We start from the raw sequence: 15,596 nt of genomic DNA, 5'->3' as shown, positions 1-15,596 counted from the left end.
CCTCCTGTGTTCAGCAGATGTTTCTGTTCCTGCTGAGCAGGGCTCACCCAGGGCCAAGGCCTTTCCTGCTTTCCACACTGCCACATTGTGAGGAGACACAGCCAGGAGAGCTGACCCCAACTGACCAGAGGGATATTCCACACCTATGGCCTCATGGTCAGTAAATAAAATGGGGGGAACAAGGAGGAATGGGGACACTTGGAATGATTATGTTTGTCTTCCCAAGGCATCATTACAGTGATGGGGCCCTGCTCTCCTGGAGATACCTGAACACCTGGGTGCCCATGGGAAGTGTGAACTAATGCCTTGATTTGACTTGCTGGCATGTGTGGCTTTTGCTTTCCCTATTAATCCTTGTCTCAAGGTTTGAGTTTTCCAGCTTTTACCCTTCCCATTCTCTCCCTGACCCCACTGGTGGGGGAGTGAACTGCCTGGGGTTAAACCATGAGATGAGGAAAGTAATCCTGTGAAGGACAGACATGCCCTGCTGAGGGGATGATCTGTGCCCCTATTTAGCAAGCACACAACTTCCATGTAATAACACACTTTACATGGTGGCACCCAAAATACAACACTGCATATATGCATAGATAAAAAAAATATGCAAGGAGAACTCCACTTTAAAAAGCAAAATACAAACCTTTCCTCTGGAACTTACTCAGTACCAGTGTGCTCTGACTCTGAAGTTTTCAAGGAATAGATCAATAGCCCAAGTGATTTTTAACTCGAGTGTCATTTTTGTTGGCAAAACAAATCATTAGTATTATTAGCCAGTTAATTAAATGGATATAACTATTACTTTTTATTTCCCTTTTGTATGTACTACTGCTTAGTAACACTTCTCTTCTGCCATTACAATCCTCAACGACAGTCACAGTCTCTGATTTACCAGAAACTGTAGTACATCACCCTTATAAGGGCTTCTTATCAGTTTAAATTTCAAATCTGTATGAAATCAGTCAGGAACTCTAATTTAAACATTAATAAAACTTATATAAATGTCACATTTTCAAGTCACTGTTCTCATCTCTATCAGAATTACAACCTTACCATAATAACAGTGGTGCAGGGACCAATATACCACAGAAGTATTTTAAAGGGTACATTTTAGGACTATTTTTCAATGTACACTAAAAACCAAAAGACAGATGAAAGTAAATGAGAAAATTTGCTTCACTTAGAAGAAGCTCCGCTGCAAAAGCCATTGCTAAACCTGTCTCTGAATGCTCATTCTAGTTACAGAGTGCAGTTACAGGCTAACAGAAAACTCCTTGATGATGAAGTCTTGGGAAGCAATCCAATTCCAAATGATTTACTATCAAGTGCAGACTAGCACAGGGCATGCTCTGTAACAAAAGCCTCATCTAATACAGAATTTATGCACCTCTAAATTAGGCATTGTGAAACCAAGCTTACAGACACTGATCTCCAGAGTGGTGTAACATTTTCTGGGTGAAGCACCTGCAGATGCTTGAGAGTTCTGGGCTCTCCACACCATGAATGGCAGTCTGGCACCTCAGAGGAGCTTAGCAAAACTCCCAGACATTAACCGGGCACTAGTAAGCTGAAAAAATTAAAATAAAACAGCTTTGGCAGAGCAACAAAGATTGCCCTGCCCCAAGCAGACTCAAAACTATGAGCCCAAAGTCTCAGTCCTCTCCCAAATGAGACCACCAAAAAGGATGCACTGGAAATGAGTTTATTTTAATACCTGGAAAATGTGTGTTTAGGCTCACACCAGCATGATATACAGCAATGTGTATTAAGGTACATATTACATATGCACTATGTTTTAGAACAAGCACAACAACCCAAAGACACTGACAAAATCATTCCCTGCTGGATCTTGGACAATCCAGACACCAGAACACACAAAATAATCCATACAGAGAGCAGGACAGAAGTGTCAACAGCAGTTCTTCAAGCAATTTCCTTGGAACTATTATCTTACTAGCATTATGGATAATTTTACAGTCTAACTCTGCTCTCGTGGAGGGATGTCATGACAGAGAGATGTCCTCATTTCTGTCAAACCAGCCACCATGCAGATAAGCATGACCTAGTTGATATAATGTAACCCTTTTGAAGGAAGAGCCTTTCAACAGAATCCCTTGTTAAAAGCTCTTAAATTAGCCAAGCTCCCATCCTCTAATCAGTAACAGCCTCCTGTGAATAAGTAACCACTGAAAGACAGAAATCAAAGGGCAAAACCCAAATAATGGCTTTTTACAGTGCATAGGTGTTATCAGCAAGCACCTCTGCTCCTCAGAGCCAGCTTATTAACACATTCCTAATAGAAAGGAGCCCTCAGCAAGATGTTTAGTTGGAATAATTTTATCTTGCAGACTCAGCATTCCTCACTCTCCTCAAAGCTCTGCACAAGCACATAACTGCTAATGAATCTGTGTGTGTGTGTGCAAACGTGTGCTTCAAGCTACAGCCACAGCCTGCCTGCCCTGCTCACTAGCTGTGAAATCAGGGACAGCAGAACCTGGGTCCTACGGAGTCCAAAGGAGACTGGAGGAACGTGAGGACTTCCCAACAAAAACTACACTGACAACATTGGATCACATTTTAGTTATCCACCTCATTCAATTTTTAGCTGCTGCCAACCTTACAACTCCATCTAGGAAACCATACAATCATCCCTGTAAAAATCATGGCTTTCTAAACAGCTTAGTCACATTGGGCCTCATCAAATTTCACTATTCTGAAAAGGTAAAATGGCTTTTACATGAACCAGCATTTCTGAGAAGCAATTCCATTATCTTAACTAATTAATTAGCTGAGGAGAAAATGGAAGCAAAATGTTAGATACCCACCAATGAATTTAAATAAATAGGAAAGAAGAATGACACAAAACTACTAAGGAACAAAGAAGGCAAATATCTAAAGCTATAGATAAGTATTTTGAATTGTTTATATTGGATTTTACAACATGGAATACTCTTTTAACTAACTTTTGATAGCAAGTAGTACTAATACTAAATCAAGATCACATGGTTTATTCAGGCTCTGGAAACATTCATCCATCTCCAAAACAAATTCATGCAGGGCTTGGTCTAAGGATGATAACTGTGAGAGCTAGTTTATTTTTATAGACTGTTGCTAAAGCACTGGTGAACTAAAAATAAGTTCTGTCAAACAATGATACTGTACTCTCAATCTATAACACACAAATACTTTCCATAGATCATCCAAATCAGGAGAGTGAAAATGAACTGTTATTTTTGAGAAATAATAAATATGGACATGGAAAGATAAGACTGAAATTTGTAGTGCTTTTAAGACACTGGCAGAGGAGGGAAGGCATGAATGTTTTAACAGCCTTTGTTTCCAGTGATAAATAGTGCACAGGCAATGTTCACGCGTTCATGATTTTCTAGATTGGCTGCAGGTTTTTTGTAGCAACCTCTATAAGACTGTGCCCTCCATGGATTTTCCCCCACTAACTTTCAGCTTGAGGGCTTTTCTGAAAAAATCCCTTTCACTTGTCCTTCTGAGGCGCAGTGCCTGCATGCCAAGTGCTGCTACCTCACCTGTTCTTGGGGTATCACACAGAACCCTACAACCGTCTTTACCCGGGGGTCTCCACTTATGCCTTAAATTCACTCTCATGTGTAATTTAACAGTTCTCAAGTAAAGACTCACTTGTGACCTTTTCCTCAGTGTGACCAATTACTGTCTCAACTTAAATTATGGCTTCTCTACAACACTCACAGTGCAGCTTTAGCAGGTTACATTTTTCTTTTTTTTCTTTCTCACTGCAGGGGCAAACCCTGGTTTTTTGAAGGGGTTCACTTGAAACATATTACATTTATTCAAAGACTTGCATGAGATCCTTTCCTGATCCTTTCATTTACCATCCTTATCCGCCAACATTATGATTTCACTTTCTGTTCTTATTTTCTCCTACAGAGATGACTTGTATCCTATTCTTTCCTAGAAACTAGAACTATCTGGTGTACACCTCTTCAAAATACATCCCTGTTCAATTTTTTGACAATTTTTAGTTCCTGACAATTTTTTTATCAGATCTTGGCTAAAATAAGTTTGAAAAAAAAATTCACTTTGCATGTTAATATTTCCACTTCATTTTTGGAGGCAGGACACCGGTCCCTCTGTGTAGATATTCCACTCAGCCAAAAAGAAACCACAGTGACTATTGAACTTAAATCTGCCTTTCAGACTTTCTGAAATCCCAAATTACCTTTACCTTTGGAAAACCTTCCAACTGAAAGTGTGGGAATACAGTCAAGTCACCAGATCCAAACCTTTTAGTTGAAAGCTCCCAGGATCTTTTATCTCCATCTTGTCTTGTATCCTTAGTCAAAGGAAGTAAATCCCCAGAACTCAATTTCCAGTTGAGTTACTGTCTCCATGAAGGAAATTGACAGTTCATTTTCTAAAACCAAAATCTACTACGTTTACAAGTCATCCACCCAAACTGTGACAGTGCTCAATTAAGAGAGGAAGATCTGTACAACTGGGCTCTCCATTTCATACATATCCCTAATTCTGTTACTGCAGAAGACTTAGCTATTTCTCTTTTTTCTTAACTAAATTTTTGCTGTAGTTATTGTATAAAACATGCTGTATATCAAGAAATAAAGAAATTAAGACATTTTCACATTGTAACCCAATAGCCAGTGACGAGCATCACCTGTAGACACTGTTAAAAGGCACTGTCTCTAAAATAGGGTGGATAGTCTGAAACAAAGAACTTTCTGTGCCTTGCAGTCACCAGTTTCAGGCAGAACACACCATACTAGTAAGTTCAGAAACAGAATAAGGACGAATAAGCCCCTAAATGTATTTTACCTCTATAAAAAGCCCAGTTCTTTCAAATTAAGTGGCTTTTCAAAATTAAAGTAGTTATAAATCCCATATGGAAGACCATTTTTATTAGGATATCTTAAGAGTAAGATCTTATTTTGGCAGCAGCAGTGAAGACAAAGGGCACACGCAAGCCATGGAAAAACTGCCTCAGCTAAGACTGCCCAGCTCTTCCCACTCTAACCCTATCTCCTTAGTTCTTACAATTTGACCAAGCTATAATTGTTCTGACTAGAATTTTCCACACTGGGCTTTTGCCAATTTTGAGAGACATTTTTCAGGCTCCTCCAAAGGAGAGACTAGGGAAAAACATACTGCTCCTTATGGATTAATGAGCCCCACTGACCTTTCCAACAACTCAAGAGCATTAACACTTCACAACGGGTGGGTCACCAAGCACATCTTCTTGCCAACCCCAGGAAAACTCCCCTGAACTTGGCTGAGGACAAATGTTTGAACATACTGCAAATTTATGTATGCAGAAGAGATTCAGATTTTAGCAACTCATTGATCACTCTGTCCAAACACAACGCTGGAGACAAGGAAGCCATGTGTGGGAAAGATAAAGGGCTAGAGGCAGATTCTGAGTGCAAGATGCACAAATGATGAGCCAACATGAAAATGGATTTTGTAAGTGCCACCTGGGCACAGAAACTGGGATCAAGGGTGGTAAAGTGCAAAGGTTGGCTGATAAAGTGAAGTGGTGGAGAAGCGACAGCAGGAGTTTCATCTAGGAGAAAATGCAGGGGGGGCAACAAGCCAAGTGTGCACATTTCGCTCAAGAACTGGAATGAAACCCGAAGTTGCTGTCTAGCAGAATAATGGTGAGACTTTGTATCTGCAGAGCCATCAGTAATACATCCTATTTCCCTGTGGACCACAGAGAAGATAACTACAATCTACCCTGCTGAAATAAGGCTCTCAATTCAAACTACAGAGGTCTGCTGGATTGGAAGTTATCCATCCTGATAAAGAGCAACATCTGCTTTTTCCCAATGTATATTTAAAAAAAAAAAAAACTACCAAGAATTTATAAGCAATAAAACAAAGTTAAAGAAATATCAGACTGCAAAACCAAGCACTGAATGTCTTAGCAATTTTAATTAGGCTTTCCTGTGCAGGCAGTTTATGAGGAGTTTTTGAAGACACAATCACATACTATAACTGATGAAATCCCTGCTTTTTCCCCCATGACACAGCACTTTGGAGTAAATCAATGTCAGACATGAAAAGAAAATGCGTTCTGCAGACCTTGCAGAATTTAGAAGCAATGGAGGACACAGCAGATGGAAGACCAAGCAAGATAATCCCACAGATGATGTAGCTAAATGCTGCACTTTAAAAATGGATTTATCCCTGACACTGATAGAATCCTCTAGGGGTGCCAGGAAACCTGGGTAATTGTTTTAAGACCAGAGAATACTGCAGAAAATATCTGCAGAAGAACTAGGGTTATGTTTTGAGTATGGAGGGTCATTAGAGATGGTTATGTGAGAAAAGCTTAGTGCCTTCAAATGAGTGCTAAAAATGGCTGGTTACATTTATCTTCTTTCTATGACTCAGCTCATCCAAGTAGAAACCCAATTATCTTTTTGGTCTGTTGTGGAAATTATTTTGTAAAGACCTCAATGGAAAAATGTGTTTCTTCAAATCTAACTCTGCACATTTTAAAATTAACTTCATACAGTTTGTGGTCATCCTCTTTTAATACCTCTGCCTGAAACTACAGAGTTCCAGCAGAGTAAGCAACTGTCAAACTGGCATAAACTAGAGGCAGTTGGGGAAACACCAGGAATCCAGGGGAGCCATCACTCCTGTACCTTTTCCAAATGAAAACTTTTGTCCTTTGAAGTTACACCACGACCCAAGCACCCCTCAGTCGTCTGCCACCTCTTTACGGTCGTACCAATTGACAGTCTGAGCTAAAACACGGCATTCACAGAGGAACACATCTGCACTGCTCTGGAGGCAGAAGCCCGAGGACTGGTGCTCAGTACACCCTACCTCGTTTGGCGGCACAGCGGCAAAGGGCTGGATGACGGCTGCCAGGGGGATGCGGGCCTGCTTGGCCATGTCCGACGTCAGCGGGAAGCAGTAGGTGGTGCAGCGGATGTACCGGGGGCTGGCGTGGCCTGCCAAACACAGCAGAGCAGAATGAAAGGCTGCCAGAAGGAACCTGCCCGCCTCAGCACAGAGCAGGAAAACCAGAACAACACAAAGCAACAAGTGCGTGTTACATTAAATACATGCCTGCTTTTCCTCCCATGTAGGCTTCTACCCATCTTTCCTCTTTATATCCCAGCCCATTGCCCCTCCCTCTGGTTAAATATTTTCTACCTGAGTTTAAAGCAGAGATTTAAACATAACAAGAATAAGCCAACAATTACTAGCAAGAAAAATCTCAGTAGAGATTCCTTGGAAGCAACCCATATCTAGGATCTTAGAAGAAAATATGGATGATATCCCAGTGGACATGCCAACACTGTACATAAAGGGACGAGGCAGACTGATATCTACTGTTAACACTGCTCTAATGACCTACCTCTGATTCAGAAAACACTGTGCATGTCTTAACATCACCATGCTCACCTACATTGCAAAATACAGGGTGCAGAGTCACCACCACACTTCCAAGAGGACACTCAGCACAGGTCCCTCAAAGAGAAACATCTGTGTGTTGCAGCCAAGAGCACTGAAAAGAGTTCAGGAATCACCTTCCTGATGCTCCCTTTGTAAGCAACAAATTGCAGCTCTACTCAGTTTCTTGAAAGGAATTTCTTGGATCATCAGAATGGATTTATCCCATTCTCAGATAATGCCAAAAAATCTCAGTGTGTTTGTACATATTATACAGTTTATCTCAGCATTGATAAATTACTGCTGGGCTGAATAACACCACGAGTTTAACCTGTATTAAAATATTGAGCCTGCTGTCAAGAGCAGCATGTGGAAGACTGTAATCCCAGGCTCCAGGCAGAAGCAAAGGCAAATAAATTTTTCCTATGGCCAGCGTATATCAACTAGACAACTTGCACACTGCCTCTCACTTGAATAGAAATTCGTATCTTAAAAGGTAACAGTGCTAGTCTAGTCTTACTGCTTCTTCTAATGTCCACCTTTTAAATTTTCAGAATAATCCAGAAAGGATTTTCAACTTGAAATGTAACACCTTAAAAATTTTTAAGTTAAAAAGGAAAGTTGTCTCAATTATTAATTTTCTTTGAAAGGCCAGGAAAGGTAGAGAAGGTGTTAAGCCAACGTGTAAGAACTCCCACTTCTCTCCTCCCCCCTTATTTTCTGTTCAAAGGAAGTTTGCAATTTCATGTACAATTTAGAGCGAATACGATCATTTTCAGATGTGAAATCTGAGAATTTATTCTTTGTTTTATTTAATTATATTAGATTTCCCCTAAAAAGACTCCCAAAGCAGTAACAAGGACAGTTACCTTGGTCCTGGATCACGCAGTTGGTGGTGACGAGGGGAGGAACCTGTCCTCTTGTGTTTGTGGCATAAATCTGCCCTCCCCTGGCAGCCTTATCATTCTCAATTACTTGAATCTGATGAATAAGAAGCAAGAACAATATGAGGAAGGTAAGTCATGCATTTAGCTACGCTCATGAACAGCCTAAGATCTACACTAAATAAGACTTTGGTTGAAGCCTCATTTATAACAATTTACAATATAATGTCATGACATATTCATGGAGCTGACTTTGCTGTCCAAATTCCTTTCCCATATGCTGCTCACTGTTTCTTCTGTATGATCCCTACTCAGGTTTAAGGCTGACACTTTTCAGGATATAACCAAAGTTACATAAAGCTGTATTTTGTTCTACACCAGAAATCCAGTCACTGATCCATCATTCCTCCTCTTTCCTCAGCAACCTGGTTTGGAGTGCAGCCAAACAGCACTCCAGTGGGAGGCAAGAGGAATGAGATAGGGATTTTCTCAAACTGCCTTTGCCACTGCTGCTGGTACCTCATGGAATTGTGTCTTTACACTGCACATGAACTTCTAATAGTAACTAGGTAACTTCAGAAGCCTCTACTGGAAAGCAAACAGAGAAGAAAAATTAAATTAGTTGCATGGAGTCTACTGATCAACATCCAAGAGGTATTTCCTAACACTGAAAATAGTCTGGGGCCTATATTTTTTGTTTCACCAATAAAGTTTTCTGTAGTGCAATTTAAATATACAAGACATTCCTCAGAGAGCTTGTTAGATCTTCTGCTTGATTACTTTTCCCTGCTTCCTTGGCTTGTATACTTATAGCTAACTCTTGCAATTGGAAGAAAAAAGGTTTTGCTCTAAAGAGGTCCACTGGCTGAAGAAAGCAAACCACTCAGAGACTTAGCTCTGCAAAGGATCAATGTGCCACGGTATTCTGCAGCTAACTGACCTAAATATATCATTGTTCTTGGAAATAATTGTTGACAAAGTCCAGATGCCAGTTTTCATAGATGTTGTCCGGGTACATATCACCCTCTAACATATATAAGAGAAATATAAATCAACAATGGCTACAGATAAGAAGTAAATTTATCTGGCAACACTACTATAATTATATAATTTAAATATAACAACCGAAATACACATGGTCATACTTATTCCTCATTCTGAATTAGCTTTTTGTCCTTTACAGACGTTGACCCAGATCATGTTTCTTTTAAACATTCATTCTGATCCTCTCTGTAAGGCTTAAACAAACCTTTTAACCTATTTTAACATGGCTGTTGTAGTCAAGGCTGTTTATACTGTGTGCATAATTGAAACAAGACATCAGCCCATGTTTCATGCCAGACCTCCTTCTCTCTCTGCCTTTTTTTTTTTAATTAGACAAGATCATTTTATCCCTCTACTGTAAAAAGCATTGCACTGAAACACTAGGAATGACTGACTTAAGGGCATTTGTTATTTATTCAGACACTTGATTCAGGGGGTTTTTTACACAGTGCTTTTCAGTTTAAAAATGCCTTTAATGAGGCAATTGCAGTTGTTACATTAACCCCTAAGGGATTATCAACAAGTATTTTTTCCAAAGTTACGGGGTGGGGGGGTTTGCATCAAATTCGTCACTGGGTAAAAAAATCTTTTCTAGAAGAACAAAAGAATACCCCAATTTAAAGAAACAGGACAGTTACATAGTAGGCAGGGTGAGACTTTTGCAAAACTGTTTCTCCTGTACAGCAAACCTGCCTCAGCAAGAAATCTAAGATTCCTTCACCCAGACTAGCCTGCTGTGCAGTGGTGAAAACAATTTTTTAAACAGAAAGTTCTAGGTTTAAGCTGCTTCAAGAATTCTGACTCTCTGATGACCTTTTGACCTGTCCAGATGATTGCCAGAACCACTCTAAGTGTGGGCACCAGAACATTTTCTCCATGAGTTCAGCACACTATTGCTTTCTATTTCCATCAGCTGTTTCCAATAAATAAGTTAAATGCTGCCTGTGCCTGACCAGCCCTTTCTTTGCATACCAATTACACTACTTTATTTTAGGAAGATGGATACAACCATAACCTTCTTTTCTCTAGAACCATCCTAAGAAGAGACACTGTCCCACCAGTGCATGTTGAGCTGAGACTCTTCAGCCTGTATGAATCTTAAGCATCAGGTGTATTCCAGGCTACTGAAATCTTTACAAGGCCACAGCAACAGGAAGTATGACTCAGGCAAATAATTCTAGTTGCCTGAGAAACTCTTGAAAGCAAAAGGTGAAGTGGTTTCTGAGCATGTGACTTCTCAGTGTTGCCAGGACTGCACTTCCAAAGTTCATGTACCGGTATTGTGTACAAATCCTACTTCTGCTGTCTGTTACTAAGTTCAAGCCTTCAAACTTTTCAGAGTGAAAAGGAAAGATGATAAGCTACAGTGAACACAAGTAGTTCTTCAGTACTGGTCACTGTCTCATTAAGAAACCTGTTGAGAATTCCTACTGAAGTATATCCTATAAGGTATTTGGGACATACTCATGTATGAGTGTCCCATGTTAGATGAAGTTATAAAACTTCTTCAGTACTCAAACTAATTTCATACACTAATTGATCCAAAACTGACAGCACAGAGTACAAAAGTATGTTATGAAAACCTCACCCAGCTATAATGAACACAATGTTAGCATTTGTCATTCCTTCATCTTAAATGAGCAGGAAGTTACATTTATTAAAAACTAGAGCCATGTTACTTACTGGGCTTGGAATAGAGTCAGGATCAAGCTTCTTCTGTGGTGGGCCTGAGAGCTGTGCTGGACCACCAGGAAAAGCACCAGGATAGGACAGTTGAGATGCTGCCATCTGAGGACCATAGTTTGCTGCAGAGTTATAAATGACAATTTGAAGTATTTAAGTTCCATTATCAATGCTTAGCATCAGCTTCTGCCTGCAATTAATTGTTACTCAGCTAAGTGCAACTCCTCCTTCCCCTCTGTTTTCAGCAACTAAAAGAAATACATTTCTGTGGCTCAGTTTGGTTTTGGTTTGTGTTTTTAGAAAGTAAGAACAACACCAGATGTGACAACTCTGGCTCCAAAGTTTTCAGGTTTATGTCAAGTAGGACATTGTTAGTATGAGATTAGTAGAGATTACCACAGCTACTCATGCTAGGCCATTACCTCACTGAGAATCTCTCCACTAACATCAGTCAATGCAAACTAATATTACTGGCTGCCTTTCAGCAATCCATTATTGCTATAGCAAAGCATTTTTGAAAGCTGCTTGTGACAGTACTACAAGACAGAAAACAGCCTATACCTTTACAGAGTGTAAGAAAAACCCCTTCCTGTAGTATGTTGTGTCTTTACCAATTACTAACCACTAATTCTGTTTCTGACCCAAATTAATCTTTTTCTTGTTACAGTCTCAACAGAGTGCTAAACTTGTCAGAAAAAGCAGAGCCTGTCTCAACTGTACTGACTGACAATGCACATCCTCCCCTTCTACAGAAAGGGAACTCATACTTCATGTTTCCCAGTCAGCTGAAGATTCAGTTATGAATGGACACAGTTCCACCACTGATTGTGCCTGCACACTTTGTTTTCAACCACATAACAAACTTCCTTCCCTACCTTGCTGAGGATGATATCCAGGCCCTGGAGGCTGTCCTGGAAGGTGTTGCAAGTTAGGATTTGGAGGGACAGGTCCAGGGATTCCACCCTGCCTGGCCATAGGAGGCAATGCTGGCTGAGCACAAAGGCCATTAACACTGTTTGCTGGTGGAGGAGGCAGCTGTGGTGCAGGTGGCAAACCCATCTGCTGCTGGGCTGAGGGCAGCACTTGTGGGCCCTGGAAAGCCACCGGATGCCCGGGAGACGCGCCAGAGCTCGGAGCAGTGCCAGGACCTGAGCGAGAAACAACGTCAGGTGAGTTGGAAATGACAACCTACCAAACCTGTGTCAAAGGTGCTCTGGTTCTGCTCAATACATTTCTATAGCATACAGGCAATACCGGATCCCATACTGACAACGCTGCCTTATGGGACTCTGTGTGTCTGATCACATAACAAATCATGGTTTGAGTCTCAGCCGATTCAGTAATTTTATTTATTTTGGCTCTATGTGCAATAAAACCCTGCCGCTGGGGTAGATAGGGAAAGAGTGAGAGAAGCCATGGTTTGACAGTTCTTCAGCGGAACACACATAGATCACTCAGCTTTCAAAATACTACTTCATTTCAGAATGTGAAACAACATTGTTTCTGATCAGTTATCCGTTGTGGCATGTTTTTGTTAGTCTGCTATCTGTATTTCACCATTACAGGTTTGATGTAAAATAAATCCACTTGATACTAAAAGATGAAAAATGTGGGAATTATTTTGTACACACTGGCAAGGAATTGTTTTTTATAAGATCCAAATTCCAATTAGAATTAAGAGGAATCTTGCAAGAGAGTTTTTTTTGTGACTTACAATCTGTAAACACTTATTACATTACAAAACCTACATTTTTAATCAGATTTTCCCCCAAAGACAGAACAATTTTAAATAGAGCTAGAAGAACAACCAATATTAGGTTTGAAGCAAAAGGAGCCACATGTTCATATACAAACACTGAAATACATCTTCTGTCACATATGTTAACTGAAAAAAACCTTTACATGCAAAATACAAGCCTCCCAGTGCATAACATAAGAACACTGTATTTTACATAATTGTTTTAAAATTGTTTATATATTTTGCATAATTTAAATACATATTGGCATTTGTGCTTGGAAGTCATTTACATGGCACCATCACATGATCACATCCTCATGGCCTAGGTTTGAGACGGTAAAACATCAAAATAAATGCAGATAAATTTACATTAAAACCGAAAAATGTTTAGACAAAAAAGGAAAATAGCTTTGTAACTAAAGAAACTGTAAAAAGTTGAGAAAAATTACCCTGTCTGCATACTATTGCTCATGCCTTGGCTGTTACTGACACCTGCACTAAGTATTTTGAGAAATGACTGATGGGATATCTGAATTTTACGGAAGGTTTGTTAAACAGCAATTCAGAATTAACCCAATACTACTCATTTAAGCAACTGGGTGAGATAAAAAAATTCTAAGAACTTAAGCCAATGATGGTGGTCAAAGGTCTCATTTTCCGTTTATACAGAAGTTCAATGAGTTTTTAATTATCATAGTCCTAATGCTTTAACTGAGAAAAAGCCAATCAGATAAACCCAATTACCATAGCTATTTATCTGCATGCTGTTGAGCTGGTCAGCAAGTTGTGCTGTAGAGGAAGCAGGTGCAGTATTTGGAAAGGCTGCTTGGGACTGATGACTGTAGGGACGATAGGAAGGTCCTGTGTTACTTGGAGGTGAAGGGCCTTGAAACCTAAAAGAAAAAATCAGTGCAGTTATCAAAAAAAATTACATCAAACAATCCTAACTCTCGAAGATCTCATACCTCCTCAAGATGGTGCTGAAACAATTAATTAGGACAAAACCCTAATGGAGTATGCCTACATTCTGCTCAGAAACTGTACACTTGTATTCAAATACACAAAGGACAGAGAGATTGCACATTTGTTTAATAAAAACAGGCAGTCTGTGTTTGTTTGCACACTTGTTAGAAACAATGCAGAGTGAGTATGCCATGGCAAAGTGTAAGCAGTAATAACTGTAAGCCTGAAAATTAAGAAACACAAGCTTCTGAACATATCACAGCATTCTATCCCCTTTCCCAGTTTATAAAGAAAGACTCCCTACCAGGGATGGATGAAGAAGATTAGAAGAAAAATCTGTGAAGAGAAGAAAAGGAAGTGAGAAATTCTTGAGGAGCTCTCTGTAGTAGAGGAAAGAAGAAGACGGGGGTAGAGAAAAACTTCATGATTATCAGATATGGAAAACATGAATGCAAGAAAAATAACCAAAGAAAAGAAAGCAGTAACACACACATGGCTTACAAAGGCATTTTCTACCAGACTGTCTCAGGGACATAGCCTGGGATCTTACTTTACCAGAGTGAAACAATCAACATGAATTTTCCTGTGACCCCTTGTAAAACTGAGGATGAGCCCAGCTATTTAAAGAGAAGTAGAACGTTACTTGAAATTTTTGCCTAAATACTTCCTAGCCTAGAACAGCAGCTCTGAGCAATTTTGGGAAAAAAAACAAGATCAGGTGAAGAACAGGAGATGCGCAGCTGTCAGAGCAATGATGGGAAGCTATGAAAGAGAATCAGCATTTTGCTAGGTCATGTCAACCTAACACTATTCACTTCGTTTTTTCATCTTCAGGACAACCACCACTTCTCCCTATGCAAGAGTACATCATCTTGAATAACTGATTACCAGTCTTTTTGGGTCCTCCTTCCCACAGTGAAAATGAAATAATGACACAAAAACTAAGCAGCATAGAAGGAGATTAAAAATTCAATCAACTACAAGAAGAATGTTGTTAAATGGTGTCAAGTTCACTAAAACTGAAGGAGCTATGGGTACACAAACTAATTTTGCCACTCCTGGGAAATGTGGAAAATAACTAATATTTGACAGAATAAAAGAGCTGCATATTGATTCACTTTACCTGCAACACAAATATTGTGTAATAAAGCTTGGCTATTCCCTCATACAACCTTTTTGCAAAGATTTCTTTCTACAGCTTTCACCTGTCCCTGTTTTCTCCCCTTCCCATTCCTGCCTCCTTCACAGAGAGATAAGAGAGGTCAAACAGCTCAGATGTCAGGTGTTGATCCTTTCCAGTCACCTGTGTGGCTGCGGTCCTGGTGTACCAGACCCATTCTGGAAACTGGCCTGGCTGAATTGTTGTGCACCAGGTGGTGGAGGCCCAACAGGAGCTGGAGATCCAAAAGGCACAGCTGATTTTGACACACCTGGAAAACATTAAGTATTTTTATGTAAAACCCTGTAAGACAGAACAAGATGGGCAAGAAATGAAGGTGTGCAGCTCTGCTCTAGCATTAACAATAACAGCTTTGGGTCACCCTGCTTAAGCAGAGGGGTTGGACCAGAGGTCCCTTCCAATCTCAGTGATTCTGCTGGAAAGCACAGATTTCTGATCAGTTATAAAAACGGATATGAAAAACTAAGAGTAAAAAGGAAACAAATAGCAGTCCATAACTTTCCAGCAAAGAATCCAAGAGGGACATTAAGAAAAAGCAATGAGTAGACACAGCAATTGCCAGTTTGGGGCAGTTATAATGGCCTGTCACCCAGTTATATTTCAAGGTAGAAACAAGAAGTCCCTTTGATTTCAGAGACCAAGATAAGAATGAAAACTTAAAACAGCTTGCTAAAGCAAAAACAAAAAGAGC

General features: G+C 39.9%; 1 protein-coding gene across 3 annotated transcripts in view; it reads right to left on the bottom strand.

The window, feature by feature from the left end:
• The window catches only part of SEC24D (SEC24 homolog D, COPII component), a 157,071-nt gene that overhangs the window by 23,294 nt on the left and 118,181 nt on the right, over positions 1–15,596 (bottom strand). For all 3 annotated transcript variants that reach the window (XM_021554979.3, XM_021554980.2, XM_077783052.1), the window contains 6 exons: positions 15,029–15,155; positions 13,507–13,655; positions 11,900–12,172; positions 11,025–11,146; positions 8,283–8,394; positions 6,841–6,968 (listed from right to left, as the gene is read on the bottom strand). In XM_021554979.3, the coding sequence (XP_021410654.2) occupies positions 6,841–6,968; positions 8,283–8,394; positions 11,025–11,146; positions 11,900–12,172; positions 13,507–13,655; positions 15,029–15,155 (911 nt within the window). The remainder of the gene's footprint in view (positions 1–6,840; positions 6,969–8,282; positions 8,395–11,024; positions 11,147–11,899; positions 12,173–13,506; positions 13,656–15,028; positions 15,156–15,596) is intronic.

Source organism: Lonchura striata, chromosome 4, assembly GCF_046129695.1.
Source record: "Lonchura striata isolate bLonStr1 chromosome 4, bLonStr1.mat, whole genome shotgun sequence".
In the NCBI taxonomy this organism is placed as follows: Eukaryota; Metazoa; Chordata; class Aves; order Passeriformes; family Estrildidae; genus Lonchura; species Lonchura striata.
The sequence above is the reverse complement of the archived record's forward strand: the minus strand, read 5'-3'. Positions and strand labels throughout refer to the sequence as shown.